Genomic DNA, 16,357 nt, shown 5'->3' with positions numbered 1-16,357 from the left:
TAGAAAGGTACAAAGCACGCCTGGTAGCCAAGGGATATACACAGACTTATGGGGTAGATTATCAGGAGACTTTTGCCCCAGTAGCTAAAATGAATACAGTAAGGGTGTTACTGTCGTTGGTTGCTAACTATAATTGGGATTTGCAACAGTTTGATGTAAAAAATGTGTTTCTCCATGGTGATCTAGAAGAGGAGATATACATGGACATTCTACCGGGTTTTGGAGAAGGCATTGAAGGGAACAAAGTTTGTCGGTTGAAGAAAGCACTATACGGTCTCAAACAATCTCCGAGAGCATGGTTTGGAAGGTTTACGAAGGTAATGCTGAGTACAGGTTACAAGCAAAGTCAAGGTGACCACACATTATTTATCAAACACACAACCTCAGGGGGAGTTACTGCACTATTAGTCTATGTGGATGATATAATCGTTACTGGGAATGATAAAAAGGAGAAGGAAGCATTGAAAAATTGCCTTGCCAGAGAATTTGAGATAAAAGACTTGGGGAGACTAAAGTATTTTCTCGGAATTGAAGTTGCACATTCTAAACAAGGCATCTTTATCTCTCAACAAAAGTATGTTGTTGATCTTTTGAGAGAAATAGGAAATATGGCATGTAAACCAGCTTCCACGCCTATAGATCCCAATCATAAACTTGGAGAAGCCAACGAGAATGCAAGTGTAGATAAACGGATATTGCACATACACGACCGGATATTGCATATGCTGTATGTGTAATAAGTCAGTTTATCCATAATCCTAAAGAAGTTCATCTACAAGCTGCTCATCGGATTCTGCACTATTTGAAAGCCAATCCAGGAAAAGGAATTTTATTCAGAAGAAATGGAGGACTGACTCTTGAAGCATATACAGATGCCGATTATGCAGGATCTCCAGTAGATAGATGGTCCACTTCTGGTTACTGTACCTTCTTAGGAGGAAACTTAGTCACTTGGAGGAGTAAGAAGCAAAATGTAGTGGCTCGGTCAAGTGCAGAGGCAGAATTCAGGACTATGGCACAAGGAGTGTGTGAATTACTCTGGTTGAAGATAATTTTAGAAGACCTGAAGATTCCACGAGAAGAGCCTATAAACTATATTGTGACAACAAGTCAGCCATCAATATTGCTCACAATCCTGTTCAACATGACAGGACGAAACACATCGAAATTGACCGACACTTTATAAAAGAGAAATTGGACAGCAAGTTGATTTGCACTCCCTATGTGTCTACAAAAGGACAACTGGCCAATGTACTTACTAAAGGGCTCAATAGTACAAACTTTCGGAGAATTATAGCCAAGCTGGGAATGGAGGATCTCTATTCACCAGCTTGAGGGGGAGTGTTGGAAAACGTGGGGTTACTGGTTCAGATCTGAAAATAGAATTGTATATATTCCTAGGATTGTGGAAGGATTGATTTAGAAAGTTTTTTTCTTTCTATTTTTGTACTTTCTATTTTCTCTTCTTTCTATTTTTTCTTCTTCCTATTTTATTTTCTTTCTTTCTATTTATTGCAGCAGCTTACTGTATAAATATGCCCATTGGCAATAGAATGAAACATATCAGTATTCTACCATTCCAAAACAGTACCCATACATCCAGCCCCTCCACCTCTCCCTGAAACCCATCAATCTTTGCATCTCTTCCAAAAATCCCCACTCCACATAGTCATAGGCCTTCTCTATATCTAACTTGCACACTAATCCCGGCCTGCAACTTCTTAATCTTGAGTCTCGCCACTAGTACTCCATCCAGTATTTGCCTTCCTTCTACAAATGCCATCTGAGATTCCCCTACCACCTCCTGAACCACCCTTTTTAATCTGTTTTCCAGCTCCTTCACCAGTAGTTTATATGGACTACTTATTAAACTTATCGGCCTGAAATCATTTATATCCACTGTCCCGCTCTTCTTCTGAATTAGAGAAATGAATGTGGCATTTACCCTTCTATCTATAACTTTGGATTCCCATAACTCCTTATACATCTGCATAAAGTCCTCCAATACATGCCAACAGATTTTAATGAAGTTAAAATTGAAGCCGTCCGGACTTGGTGCTTTGTCCCTGTTAATCTTCTTCAACTCCCCCTTACCTCTGCTGCTTCAAACTCCCTCTCCAGCCACCCTGCTGCAGTGTCACTTTCCGACTAGGTTCTAAATCTCCCAAGGTCACCCAACTCCAATTCCTTCCTGTGTACAAGTCCTTATAATACTTCATCACTTTTTCTTGAATTTCACCCCAAGTGTCTACCACCCCATCCCCTATTTGAACCCTTGAAATCATAGAGCTCTAGACTTTTGCCTCCACCTTATCTCTTCCCTCAAGGTTAAGTCTTCTAGCTCCCTTTCCAAAGCTGCCATCTCTATTTTGACTTCCCTTCTGTAATCTCCTTCTTCTTTAACTCTTTCTAGACTGGCCATCTTCTCAAGAACCTCTTTCTTTCTGATCTCCTCCCCTCCAATAACTTCCCTCCTCCTCCCCTTTAGACTTTCTTTGATGCTCTGTAACTTTTTGATCTGCTGAACCTTCTTCTGACACTTCCTTCCACTTCTCTTCTACCCATTCCACAAAATTCGGCTGAAGTAACCAAGTCCTTAGTACTATTGGTTTATGATCGGACATTTGGAGGGCCAACGGTTCTTGCACCACTTCTCCTGCGCGTTCCACCCAATCCTGTGTGAACGGGAATCTGTCTAACCTCCTAAGGATGGCTGGAATCTGACAATTAGACCAAGTGAACCTTCCTCCATTCAAAGGAGGGTCAATCAACTCAACATGTCCAGAAAATAAATATGGCAGAAATGCGAATTCTTAGATGAATGAGCAGAAAAAAAATTAGAAAGGATAGGATCAAGAATGAAGTCATTTGTAGGAATCTAGAAGTATCCCGGATAGGTGATAAAATGAGAAAAAGTGGACTAAGATGGTTTGGCCACATGCATAGAAGACCACAAACAACACTAGTAAGAAGAAGGGATTTGTTACAATTTGAAGGGTCAAGGGGTCAGAAAGGCTAGGGGTAGACGAAAAAGGACATGGGTAGTAGTAAGAATTGATTTAAGCACTAATAATTTAACAATGGATATGGCTTTAAATAGAATGAATTGGGGAAACAGGATTCATAGCTGATTCCATATAGTTGGGATAAGGCATGGATGATGACGATGATGATGATGACGACAACGATAATGATTTGAGGGTTTCTCCTCTCCTTATAAATTGTAAAATCTACATCTTAAATATAGTTCTATGTTTGAGGATTTGAGGCTCTAATTTCTTATCCTCATAGCCTAATCAATTGTTTCCATTTGTAGGGCAAAATCTCCTTTTCTCTCCCAAGTTCTCAATAAACCCCTAATTTTCTCCTTTTCTCCTCTCCAATTTTCTTCGGATGAATTCTCTTTTAAACCCCTAATTTTTAAACCATCACCTAATCCACTTTTCCAAATATTCAAATTTAAGCTAATATAAATTCAGCCATTCTACCTTACACCTATATTTTGGAAATTTACAAACCCTTTATATGACTATATTAGGTCCTTCTTTAGTCCCTAGGGTTTAGTTAAGTGGCTCTTTTTTTTGGCAATATAGCATTCACTTATAGATGGAAGTTCCAGCAGGAATCAATTGTAGTCGATCAAATAATTATTAATTTCTTATTTTACTTTTCTTTTTGGGAAATAAGAACATGAATGGTATTTTTCTATTAGTATCTAATAAATGGATTATATTTAACAATGGATATGGCGTTAAACAGAATGGAATGGCGAAACAGGATTCATGTAGAATTGAGATAAGGCTTAGATGATGACGATTTTATAAATGGATTATCCTAGGTAATTATGAAGTAAATCCAAATACAATGGCAATGTTTTGATTGCAATTAAGTTTTCTTTACCAATCATATGCCCAAGGCCTAAAGGATAATAGGTTTATAACTTATCTTTCCATGCTTGGTGCATTTCTAGATTAGAAATTATGCACATTTTATTCTCGTAATCTGATAAATATATTGCAGGTAATCCAATGAAAGCATTTGTGCATTCCTTGATCAGCATTGTATAGATAAAAACTTAAATTAGATAATGAACAAAATCTGAACAGTTATAATTGTGAAGTTGGAAATTGTCAATTCCAACTGGTTGAGTAGAAATCTAAATCTGGATGGCAAAAGGATATCCAACAAAGACAGAAAAAAAGAAATACTTGTAATTGACCGCTATAGTTGCATATCCTCCAACTACAGAGGATCTTAGCAGTTTCTGACAGAACCTATGCATACTGAATCTCTTGATTATTTTGACAGCAATAATAAATTAGAAGAACATTCCTACTGTAATTTTTGATAAAAAAAATCAAAGCAGCTTAAAACTCTAAACATAACAAATAGATTAAAAGAAGGAAAGGAACGTACTTGATTCACAAGAGCAACCCTTTGATCATGGAGCTGGGCAATAATCATGTTACAAACAGTAGTCTTTCCGGATGCAGTACCACCAGCAACACCTGTGGATATACCAAAACACTCATAAAATAAAAGGGTAATATAACACACTAAATAACGAGGTCCAACAAATTGATTAAGCACAATTTTCTAAATGGGACAAAAGAATTGGCATGCAAAGCCATAGCACTAAGAAAATAAAGATAATTGACTGAAATAGGTGTATATTCCAAGCATTCCAGATGTTATAAAGAGTAGTATATCCAGATGCAGTACACCACCAGCAACTCCTGTAGATATACCAAAACGCTCATAAAATAAAAGGGCAATATAACACACTAGATAACGAGGTGCAACAAATTGGTTAACCACAATTTTCTCAATGGGACAAAAGAATTGGATGCAAAGCCATGGCACTATGAAAATAGAGAAATTGGCTGCAATAGGTGTATATTCCAAGCTTTCTCCAAATTCAAATAAGTTACCATGCTGTTCCTGTACTTTCTTTTCATGGACTTTATCAACAGTAATGAAAAGTATTCCTGCTTCCTGTTTGTTTTTCCCTGAATCCTAACAAATAGTTACTTAGAGTATCCAACCAGGAAATTGGCAGGTTTGGGTTCTTTGGCTATTTTTGGCCCTTGAAGAGATTAAAGATTGTACTGTTTTGGACTGTCAAATATAGACACCACCACAGAGAGAGAGAGAGAGAGAGAGAGAGAGAGAGAGAGACTACTCGCAAAGAAATAAACTTACCAATCACAAAAGGTTGCTTCTGTTCGGTATGAACTTCAGACCCATTTGGTCTGATAGCACTAGAGTGATTCTTAATATTTTCCTTCAATCCAGAACCCATAAGCTGTAAGAGAGGCTGAGCGAAAGAATGCACCAATCAAGAAGCGTATAAAGTTGAGATAATAGACTGGAAAAAAAGTTCGACAGATTGTCTAAGCGTTAGCACTGGATAAAAATGCCACAGAACGTTTGGTCAGACTCCCATTTGTCTATGCTCTGATAGCTTTTGATCACTAAGTATTATAAGAATTAAAGAAAACAACAATAAGATCTTGAAAGCCATCGACGTATCATGAATATGTTGATGATCCGAAAATAAATGACTAGGACATCCAAAGAAAGTGATAGAAGAAATCAAATTAATGGTCAGAATCCCGTAGTAACCTAACAACAATGATCCATTGAAGTAGAAATGATCAACTAGATTGAATCAATAAACTTGGCTGCTACGTGATTCATCTTTCATCTTTTGAAATCGAACATGTAAGCGGTTGAGATAAGATTCAGCGATGGCGAACGCATAATTGCCCAATACCTTCTATTTTTCCGAGTGTTTCTTTGTTTATCGTGCGAAACGAAGAAATTTGATACTGACGCCCTCTGAAGTGCAGACAGAAGGACGAGTTTCAGATTTCAGTTCTTTACTTCTTTTTGTTTGCGTCTCGTTGTGATTTGTGAAGAGAGCGAGGGATACGCGAAGAACTAACGTTGAAGGCCACGTACGTTTTCACGGGGTGCTACCGTGCTAGCATTCGAGTTCGAGTTCGGGGAATTTGGCCCTCCAATTTGCATGACAAAGCAATGTTTTAAAAATCGACCCGGAGGCTCAACCATTTTTGCTTCTGGGTCGTGAGTCACCGGTTCAACCGTTCGGGTTGAATGGATCAGGCCCAAACGGTTGTGTATAAATATATATATTTTATCAATAAATATGTATAATTAGAAACATATGTATTATTTTATATTTTTAATCCAATTTTTAGTTTTTTTATTTGTAAAATAATAAAAAATGCAATTTGCGGCAAAAAAAAAAGATTTTCACAAAATTAACGAGGCAATATGCCTATGGTAGGTGCCTTGAAATGCATATATATTAGAATTTTGCATACACATTTGGTATGCAATCCACAACCCAGTCACTAGATCGAATGGATCAATGATCTTACTACCCGGGTCAGACTTTTTTTTACCAAATCCACTGTTTTTTACCAATTCCCATGTTTCACTAGAACCATACTTAAAATCATGACCGAAATGGGTTGAAAACACTATGACAAAGGTGACCAACCAAACCAACTTGGGAGTTGGGTCGGCCCACCCAGACCCAGTTCAATGTGGCTCGCAACCTGTTCAGCCCTTTTTCGAGCTTTTAGCAGCCTAGGTGCAGGGTGTTAGCCTTTTGCAACTTGGGCCAGATTAACTTGAACCCAACCTAAAATTGGATTGATTGGATCGGATTAAATTTTAGGCTAGGGTTAGGCTTGAAAGGAATCAATCTGACCCAACCCGAGCTTGACTTCATATTTGTATGTAAACCCTATTCATGGGCCAGGCTTGGGTTCCCATCCATAAACAATTTGCACTACTCTGGAATTGAGTTTTGGGCTATATTCAAATTTTGGTAAAAGCTCAACCCAAACTGAACCATGAACACCTCTTTGTTTATACATGTATATATGCAACTATACAGGTATGAAAATAGTTATTGATGGAGGATGATTTGACCCAACCTATGAAACAGTGACACATGGACATTGACTCAGCACGAACGACAGCTCAGCGTTGTAGCCTGGTGCGACCAAGTGACGGGCCCATAAAGCAGCTTGCTATATTGTAGCGAACAAAAGGAGGAGCTCGCCACAACGCGAGCTCCGGGTCCCCCGAGCTACTTTTGAAGAGATACTCCGAGGCAACTTTAGCTCGCGAGCTAAAGTTGTTAGCTCGCCCGAGCTCCCAAGCAGACAAGTCATCCCAAGGACCAATTCTATTAAGGGTAATCCTGAAGTGTCCCAAGCCCGCTATAAAGTAGCTCGGGAATGAGCCGCATTAGCACTCCTCAGGAAGCTTCTGTCTGACAGGCCGTACCGATCAGACTGCGCCATATCCCTTACTGACGGCACAGTCCCCGTCCTTTCGGCAGTCTGCGTCCACGTATCTCAGCAGGCAAAGGCGTGCCTGCCACTTTGGAGACGTGTCACTCACCCAGGCGAGAAGTACGTCACAACGGCCACCTGTGCAGCCTTGGCGGGTAACGGCTGTGGCAGGAACTCAGTGGCAGTTATGCCCGACCTAGCATGAGCGCCCCATTAAAAAAGCCCTTAGGGCAGAAGAGAAACTTCTTCTTGAGACTTCTAATCTCTCGAGTATAGCAAGAACGCGCTATCTGCACTCTTAGCCTTTATATTCCTTTTGCTTCTCCTACAGAGTACTAACTTAAGCATCGGAGTATTCCCACCGGGGATTCTTCTTCTTCTTCATCTCAAATACCTTCCAAGAGCCTTGTGAGTGTCAGCTAGGAGTGATCGGATCGCGCTACATCAGTTATCATGCATATATCATATCTATATATTTATATCTATGTATGTTATATACACATGTACCAACAAATTAAAATTTAGATAATTTTTTTTTCTAAAGCATGATAACTATGTCCTTGTATACAAGGTTTTCGAATTGCCGTTGACCCAGACGATCGGACCATTCGACCTGGGAACCATACAAGCAACCAGTTCTGTTTTACCCCAAAACTGGTCTTTGACTAAAAACCATTGAAAAGGTCAACAACCCGTTGACTTGGGCGGTTTGCCCGTTGACCCATTCAACAATTTTGACCATTTTTATTTTTTAATTATTTTTTAAATTTATTTGTCAGAACGGGCCGTCCGTTCAAACTGAACAATTAGACCGTCAACCCAAAAACCAGTGACTAGATCAATTCCATTTTTGGGCCATTTTTTAAAACGTTGCTTGTATATATGATAATGTCAAAAGATTCAAAACTTAATTTACCTCAATCCTTAGTCCAAAAAGAATAACATTTGGCAAAAAAGGTAAAATAAGTCGGGCCAATCGAAATCCAACCCAACCCAATCCCAGTTCATGGAGTTAGGGTTCTACAACTCGGTTTGGATTAGTGTTAGATCTCAATCTGCCTAATCCAGCCCAATTTGCACCTGCTGACTAGGATCGAGATGTATTTTAGGGCCCAAGTTTATCATTGGACTTACTTATCAAAAAATAAAAAATAAAAGTTAATTTTTTGTCTTTGAGCTATCACATAAATAGGCGTATTTATTTTAGGGCCCCAAGCTTATCATTGGACTATCACATACCCACTCAGACTATCACATACCAAACATATACTCCCGTTATTAAATAAACGTTTTATTGACAGCTAAACGTTACTAGGTGCTATATAAGAAGAATAATAAATAAATACCTATTGAAGGAAACATTAAAAAAAAACTTTTCCCAAGGGTTGACTTGTACATAAATCAAAATAAACGTACAAAATAATGCGATGTAACAAATACCACATGGCAATGACCAGACACCATTTATCAAATAAGCGGAAGTCATACTTATACCCTGACACAAATGAAAAAAAAAAAAAAAAACCTTATGTGAACAAATGGGCCTGAACCCAACCCATTTTAATTGGGCTTGGTTTGAACAAAGTGCTAACCAGACCCAGGACTGCCAAAACCCAAACAAAAATTCAATTTTGGATGTAAATGGATTGATATCTTAGTTTTCTTTAGAAAAAAAAAGATATCTTAGTTTTTTGAAGTATGATATTAGTGGTATTTCAGTATACCATAAAAGACTGGGTTCCCATATGGTAACTGAAATGACGTGTTAAGAAACAAATAAAAAAAAAAAATAGTAATGTGTTCAGAAGATGCAATGCAACACTGGCTCCGGCCGATGATGGATTGGGATTGTTATCTTTTGAGCTAATATCAGCCAAAAAGCATGTTTTAAGCACACTGTAGAGTTTTTGACCAAAGCAACACTGGAAGGTTGTTCTTCAGAGATAAAGTAATCTATAAATCCTGCTTTTGAGGGGTAACAAGGAAAAAGAAGAGAATGGTATGAGATAATGAGAGCGTTAAGACAGAAAGATAGAATAGTCTTGATTGATTCCATTTTAATACTTTTTTTTTTTTTTTGCATTAGAACTTTATTAGAAAGTTCAAATTTTCTAGCTTTCTACAGACGCACCCAAAAAATGGAGCAAAGTTTAAACTAATAACAGTGCAATATAAACAATGCCGAACCATGTGTCTCAACCGCCATTGATATTGTTTCCTTTGCCACCCCATAGTCTTTCCCACTGAACACTTCACTGTACGTACATTTAGTTTTGTCCAAGTTCATATTAGGAAGCACTTTAGCCAGATCTGATATCTTTGCAGATATTGTCATTCTGCGAGGGCTTAAGTTGAAAAATGAAACATACACCTCTCCTACACAAAGCAAGAAATAAGTCTTAAGGATGGGAAAAACAGAAGAGTAGGAATAAAATTATTGTGCTGATAAGTGTGATATTGTGGTTCTGAGTCTGAGAACTGCCACTTCATGGCAATAACAAAAAAGGGTCAAAATCATATCAGTCTTCGCAAGACCCTGGATCACAATGACCAGAATAGGATAATGGACAAACTTTGTCCAAATTATAGGCATCAAACTTGTTTTTTGCTGTTTCTTCATAACAAGAAAAGTGATGCCGACGCCAAGGATCAACATAAAATACAAATTATACAAAAGTTGAAGGACGGCTTTTTGCGCACCCACCCTCCCCACTACCAAAACGCGCACGCACACGCGCGCACACACAGTTCGGGGTTGGATGCCGGGGAGGGGGGATGTGTACAAGTAATAGGTATACTGACCTTGTCTTCCAGTTGCAACCCAAGAGCGAATTCCGCCAGAATTGGCATTACCTGATTGAATAATCATTTTATTATTTCAAAATATTAAATTTCAAATAAAATGGATTGGTGAAACAGGACCATTCATGTAGCTGACCCCATATAGTTGGGATAAGGCATGGATGATGATGCTAATGATAATGATTAAATTTCAAATATTACACATTTAAACAGAGTAGATTAAAAAAACATGGAGTATAATATCACCTTCAACAATCTTTGCTACTGCACAAAGACCAAAATAGTTGTTCACCAGTGTTCCATTAAGGTTTAACTCCCACATCTGTCAGGTATAAATATGTTAGTTTCATTGAATGAATATAATTAATACAACTTTAACTTGTGAAATCAAGATGAAAGTGATTAACAACATGACGTTGAAATTGAAGAAATAGACTCATAAACACTGGTGGAATACACCTTACGGCTGACATTTTTAACTGAAGATCTTGAAAATTCAAGTCTCATAATAGAGCCAAATTAGTTTTTATTTATCAAATTCATTTTTACTTCTTCCTGCTTAGATAAAACTTCAATTACTAATTTTCTTAGTAAGAATGAATTGATGCATTTTTATTTCTACCATACATAGAAAAAGCAATTCAATTATGGAGTTTATAATGAAACTGAGCTTTTCCAATAAAAGCCTAAGAGACAGCTCTTAGCACTGTCTCTTAGGTTTTTTGACTTTTCCTTAAAAATCCTTACCTGTCTTAAAATATTTCAAATACTTCAGACTGAAAGATTTACTACATCTTTTACCTTTCAAGCAAATAACTGGGAATTTGTATAGCTATTTTATTAATATAACTTCATTGGAAGTTAAATTATTGATGACTCAATATGAACTAGAATGGAAACCGAGTATTTCACTGGGATAAAACAGACCATGCAACTGCCAAAAAAAAAAAAACACTGACCATGCAACTCATCTGTCAGTATATTATTGATTGCACTGCTTTTCTGGTTGTAATAGTCCCAATAAACACTTGCTGAACTTACAGAAAAATATTCCCAAGGAATATGAAATTTAGATCTTAGGTATCTTGGGTAGAAGAGATAGGGGCAGACCAAATGGGGCATGGGTTAAAGTAGTGAGAAATGACCCTTTTTTTATGAGAAATGACTTGAGGGTCCAAAATCACTGATAGAGTTGAATGGTGGGACAGGAATCATGTAGCCAGCCCCTTATGGTTAGAACCAGACTTAGTTGAGTTGAAGTATCTTGGGTAGAATTGGAAAAGTACCTGTTTAGCATCCAAGCTGCAAGGAGACAACAAACAACTCCTTAATTCTTGTGAAGTAAGTTTTTGACTTGGAAAAGCATCCAAGCAAAGCTCTGTAGTGCCTCTTGGTAGTAAATGGAATTTACCTTCATGATTACGTTTGCAAATTATCTCTTCATCTCTACATAATCAGCAATATAATGATAAAATAATAAATATGAAAAATAATGGATTTTAAATGGATAGACCAAGACAAAGCAGAAGACTTTCATACGGTGTCAGGAGAGGTTTTCTCTTGTTTAGGCAAAGCGATGGCTTGTATTTGCTTCGGAAGTTAACTTTCCAGCAAATTCTTTCAAGATCTTGGTCAAGAGCTTCAATGACCCAACCTTTTGCTCTGTTTTCATTGCAGCTTGTGAGACTGAAAACAAGTTTATGTGGTGTGTGTGCATCCTTCAGACTCCTGGACCGCAAGGTAAGAACTTGTTTGCTACTTCTATGATCTTCTGTACCAGTGATGTAAGGAAACTGAAAAGAAAACAAAGAAATATGCCAATTGTGAACCTTTGATTATGTTTATTTGGGAAGGACTAATTGCAAAACAGGGAGCATACCTCCGTGTTGTTTGTACTAAACCAATTTATTTCCAATAGGGTAGGATTTGTGATGAGATCATGCGTTTCCTTGTCCAGTTTCCTCATATCACCTCCAAACATGAGAGGGGACTTGGCCATAGACCACAGAGTCATCTATTGAAATAGAATGCAAATTGTTAAAAACCATAGTAAAATAGCTAACAAGGTATGTCAAATTGAATATAGAAAGTATCTACCTGAGTTCTTTGCTCATCGGGAGTTAGATTGCATTTCCTGTGTGGACCGCGATTTGAACCTAGTAAAGAAAATCCCAAAATTAATTGGAAACGCTCTGCTCCAGGTATGACATATTAGACAGTAAAAATAAATAAAAAATAACTGGTGCACAGTTCTCTTTGATAGAAAGTAGGTAGGTCATCTTCACTTTGTTCCATTGGCCCAAGACCACACTTGGTAAAAACTAAAAAGTACATTTCTTTGCCAGTAGATGATATGAGGCTTCAGGTTCAACCCAGCATATTCACACCTTGAAAGAAGAGATTGTGAGTTCAACCTATCTTATATGCCTCAAAAAACAGAGAACATTTGATTGTTTGACTCCATGCTAACATAAGAGGGACGAATTCCACATCTTATATCTGCCAAACTAATCACCTGGGTCAGTAAGCCATCCCAGTGGTAGCATGTCTAGATCTGGCCATGATTTTCCCTTCAAACCCCTTACTCCTATCATATTAGCGTTAGCAAAGTCCCTGACATAAAAGTAAACATAAGATGTTATGCATCACATATGCATGCACACATGGAGAGAGAGAGAGAGAGAGAGAGAGAGAGCTTACCTTGATATGTCAAAGTGAGCTGCCACATCCCCCCATGAATCCCAATCATCCCCTGTTATTCTGTACATGTTAACAAGACCACTTATATCCCTGGCCAGGGCAGGTGTAACACTGGTTCCAGGAGAGATAGAATACAAGATAGGGCGGTCAAGCTTCTCCAAGACCTGAACAAGAAATTTCACGTTATGACTTTTTTTTTTTTACTCCCTCCAAAAAGGTTATAACCTAACAAGAAAAAGAAGGATATGGTGGGACAAGGAGAGAGTTATTATATACCTCTGACACAAGACTTATTTCATCTACATCCAGGTCATCACCAAAGATGCAATCATGCTTTACTGTAATAAGTCAAAAAGCTATTGGTTTTAGTGTCTATTAAGAATTGAAACTTGCTTGATAAAACACATGATTATTAATGTTATATTACTGTTAAACTACATGTATTTCTAATCAGAGTAGTCCAGTAATGGATGTTGCAATGAAAAAAGATTTGATAGTGGATGTAGCTGTTACCATAAATCACCAGTATATTCACCAATAAGTATAAAAGGGAAAAGATCGTTGTCCCTTAGGGTTTTCAGTCTTTACAAGAAATAAATAACAAGAGTATGTCTGCTATGTTCATTTGTATGGCATTATTTTGTTACACTCTACATCTATGAGATTGAGAACACAAACAAACCAGGGGGATTTCAGTTTGCTAATAATCATACCAAAATCAACACCCCATTCAGCATACTGATGATACAATGACCTCAAGAAAGCTTTTCCAGCTCCGGACTTGGTATCCACACTCATGAAACCATGTGACATCCATGCGCAAGCCCTTTCTCTCAGTCCTATATCCTTCGCTCTCCACTGTCGTCCAGACTCATCATATGCAGCTCCCTATCAGAAAAGCTTGTGGTTAAGCATCATTATTTTGAATTCATATATTCCTATTGCATCTTATCTTCCAAAGAATATTTACTTTCAGTTCTTCGTAAATTATCATTGTTAGATCTTAATAAATATGGCAAAGTCTGATACAGAAATTAAAAAAAAAAAAAAGACAAAGGATTAAAATTCAAGGAGGGAAGAGAAACACCTTGGCAATGTCCAAGATAGGGGAGTTTGCATTGACTGCTTGTGTGCTTATTCCTCTCATAACATGAATCCCAAACATCAAACCCATGTCATGTACTTTCTTCGCTACCTCAGTGAACCCTTTACCGCCCCTGGTAGAAGGCCATCTTAGGGGATCAGGGATGACCCGTCCCCATTCATCTATCACATCATACCCAAGTGAATCTGTGTGAGCGCCTTTCACCTTTTTCCTATACCAGAGGTAGTCCACCACGACATACTATGAAAAAAGGGGGAAAACAGAAATGAGAAAGGAAGTACAAAAAAAAAGTGGCGTAAATCTAACAGAAAGGGATTCTGAGACCAGAAATGCAAAGGCATTATAATACTAATGGGGTGTCCATGAACCAGGTAAAATGATATCATTTCATTTCTTACTGCAAGGCAGCTGAAGGCATAAGATCAACATGTGAAATAGTGTCATTACTTGAATGTTGACAAAACTCAAACTAGGCTCATTTAGGATGATGTACTTCTGAATTCAAAAGCCATATAAAACAAGCATAAGATCAATATATGTTTTTGCTGATGGGGCCCTAAATGACCCCGAAACTTAGACATCTCCATGATCTGAAATTTCTGACCTTATATCCATGATGGAGTAGCCTCTTAGAGATAATTTCCGCATTTTGTAGAAACTCCTCTTCTGAGATGGTCCACGAAAAGGAGTCATATGAATTCCAACCTCTAGGAGGGACGTGTGCATCCTCGTTCTGTCTCGTAGACAAAGCTTCAGATAATCCCCTGAAATGGGTTAATTTTTAATTCCTCGTTAACTTCAAGAAATTAATTGACAAGTAGCTGCTAAACTTCCGGGGACCCAAGCGAAAAAGAAATGCAAGAATAAATACACAAGCAAACACCGAAGAAATCTGGTTTCTAGCCATCTGTAATTCAACATTCCAAAAACCTGGTTAAGTGGGCTAGTTTCACTTACAGGCCATATCGACCTCCTTACTAAATTTTACTTTATTTCATTTTGGTGGAAGATTGGCAAATTTTTGTTCCTCGTAATTTCTTGAGCAAGTGCAACGATCGTTGCAAATAATTTCTACAAGCAGGCGCTTTAATCCTCATGAAAAATTAAAGTTCATTAAAATCAATGGAGTTCTGTTTTACAGTTTTACTTCCCTGAAATGGGTCTTTCTTATTCTTCCAGTTTCATGCAGCCGATATGTTGAGCTTATAAATTATGCCAAAAAATAATTATCTGAAATTCAGCGGTAAGAGAGAGAGAGCTCTAAAAAAACTATGAATTATCCCGAAGAATTCCAATTACAGCATTAAAACAGAAATAAATACATAGAGAAGAGATGACAACAGAAGCACCTGTTGAAAACAAAACCAAAGAAGAGGAGCACAAGGGAGCTCAAAGGGAAGACTTTCATTGCCTCTGGTTTCATACCGAGTAGACAGAGTCAGGCGTTTAGTCTTTGGTTTACTTGCACGGCGTAAGTATAAAACTAATCTGACGACGTAAGAGAGATAGACGGCGTTAATCTGACGACGATCCTCTCCACATTATCGTCAATCGCCATCACTATTGTCGGTTTTGACGTGTTCGTGATGTTTTCAGTAGGGATGAAATCAGGCTGCTTAGGTGGGATTCCTTTTTTCTTTTTGTTATCTTCTGAAATCTGAAGGGCCACACAACGGGGTACCGGGGTAAGGGATACAGGCGGGATTCGATCCCAAATCTCCGCCGCTACGACCAGTGGGAAACCCTCTTCATCTTTTCTTCACGTTTCCTCTGCGAGATCTCTCGGAGTGAGCCTCGGAGATGTACGTTTGTTGAGATTATCCTTAAACCTTAATGGGTCCCCTGAATTGTCAGAGATTTTATGTTGAAATATAGAAGTGTGGTCTATGCCACCATAAATTATTTGTTTTGGCCTTTTGGGATAGACCTACTTCGTTTTGGCGTCTTTGTTCATTTATTTTTTTTTCCGTGTCTTCTCCCCAAATTTGCAAGGAAAAATTGTTTGACTCGTTATCTCTAATGGGCTTTTGTGGGTTTTCTCTTTGAGAGATCTAGGAAGGTTCTTCAGCTCTTCTGAGTTCTTACTTCTTAGAGTTAGTTTGAGCAGGAGATTATATCGAGGTGACGTGTGGGTGTACGAGCCATAGGTATGGTGATGGTGTGGGGAGGCTTAGGGTTTTCGTTGGAGGTGATCTCAAGAGCAGCTGTGAATGCACCCCTGATTGTCAGGAAGGTTAGCACATTCTGTTTTAGATTTCTCTCTCGTTTTTGGTCTTCTTTTGGGTAATGGATCTGGATTTATTTTCATGTTAAGATGTCTTTATCTGTCTCAAGAGCTGGGTTCAACGTCACGAAAAGACTTTTATTCTTTAACCTGTTCGAAGCATCGAACGATGTAGCTTTCCACTTTTATACA

At 38.1% G+C, this 16,357-nt stretch overlaps 2 protein-coding genes across 4 annotated transcripts in view; both read right to left on the bottom strand.

Moving 5' to 3' along the window:
• Positions 1 to 6,024, bottom strand: part of LOC104593057 (uridine kinase-like protein 3) — a 42,994-nt gene extending 36,970 nt beyond the window's left edge. The window contains exons 1-3 of one of the 2 annotated variants that reach the window (XM_010252724.3): positions 5,777 to 6,024; positions 5,203 to 5,317; positions 4,417 to 4,508 (exon numbers count right to left, since the gene is read on the bottom strand). In XM_010252724.3, the coding sequence (XP_010251026.1) occupies positions 4,417 to 4,508; positions 5,203 to 5,302 (192 nt within the window). In that variant the 5' untranslated portion in view covers positions 5,303 to 5,317; positions 5,777 to 6,024. The remainder of the gene's footprint in view (positions 1 to 4,416; positions 4,509 to 5,202; positions 5,318 to 5,776) is intronic. The other variant, XM_019197011.2, reaches the window with a different exon arrangement.
• Positions 6,025 to 9,382: 3,358 nt separating this feature from the next.
• Positions 9,383 to 15,768, bottom strand: LOC104593056 (uncharacterized). 2 transcript variants are annotated; one of them, XM_010252722.3, is made up of 14 exons: positions 15,291 to 15,768; positions 14,546 to 14,705; positions 13,924 to 14,181; positions 13,550 to 13,724; positions 13,113 to 13,174; positions 12,837 to 13,000; positions 12,652 to 12,749; positions 12,234 to 12,292; positions 12,016 to 12,150; positions 11,676 to 11,929; positions 11,423 to 11,582; positions 10,383 to 10,458; positions 10,137 to 10,187; positions 9,383 to 9,710 (listed from the first exon to the last, which is right to left on the bottom strand). In XM_010252722.3, the coding sequence occupies exons 1-14, from the start codon at positions 15,362 to 15,364 to the stop codon at positions 9,490 to 9,492; spliced, it is 1,947 nt and encodes a 648-aa protein (XP_010251024.1). In that variant the 5' UTR covers positions 15,365 to 15,768; the 3' UTR covers positions 9,383 to 9,489. The 2 variants fall into 2 exon arrangements, with proteins under 2 accessions (XP_010251024.1, XP_088756653.1); XM_088900527.1 differs by having other exon boundaries at positions 15,367 to 15,732.
• Between the last annotated feature and the right edge of the window lie 589 nt (positions 15,769 to 16,357).

The sequence above is a fragment of the Nelumbo nucifera genome, chromosome 3, assembly GCF_055504915.1.
Source record: "Nelumbo nucifera cultivar China Antique chromosome 3, China Antique-T2T, whole genome shotgun sequence".
NCBI classification, from domain to species: Eukaryota; Viridiplantae; Streptophyta; class Magnoliopsida; order Proteales; family Nelumbonaceae; genus Nelumbo; species Nelumbo nucifera.
Note: the sequence above shows the minus strand (reverse complement) of the source record. Positions and strands in the feature narration are given on the sequence as shown.

What these genes read in the sequence shown, in the direction of transcription:
- LOC104593056 (XM_010252722.3), bottom strand. Translation starts at nt 15,364, where the DNA reads ATGAAACCAGAGGCAATGAAAGTCTTCCCTTTGAGCTCCCTTGTGCTC. An exon ending in TGAATGGGGTGTTGATTTTG is followed by an intron (nt 13,175 to 13,549) that starts GTATGATTATTA and finishes GACTTATTACAG; the next exon opens with TAAAGCATGATTGCATCTTT. An exon ending in AGAAAACCTCTCCTGACACC is followed by an intron (nt 11,583 to 11,675) that starts GTATGAAAGTCT and finishes CTGATTATGTAG; the next exon opens with AGATGAAGAGATAATTTGCA.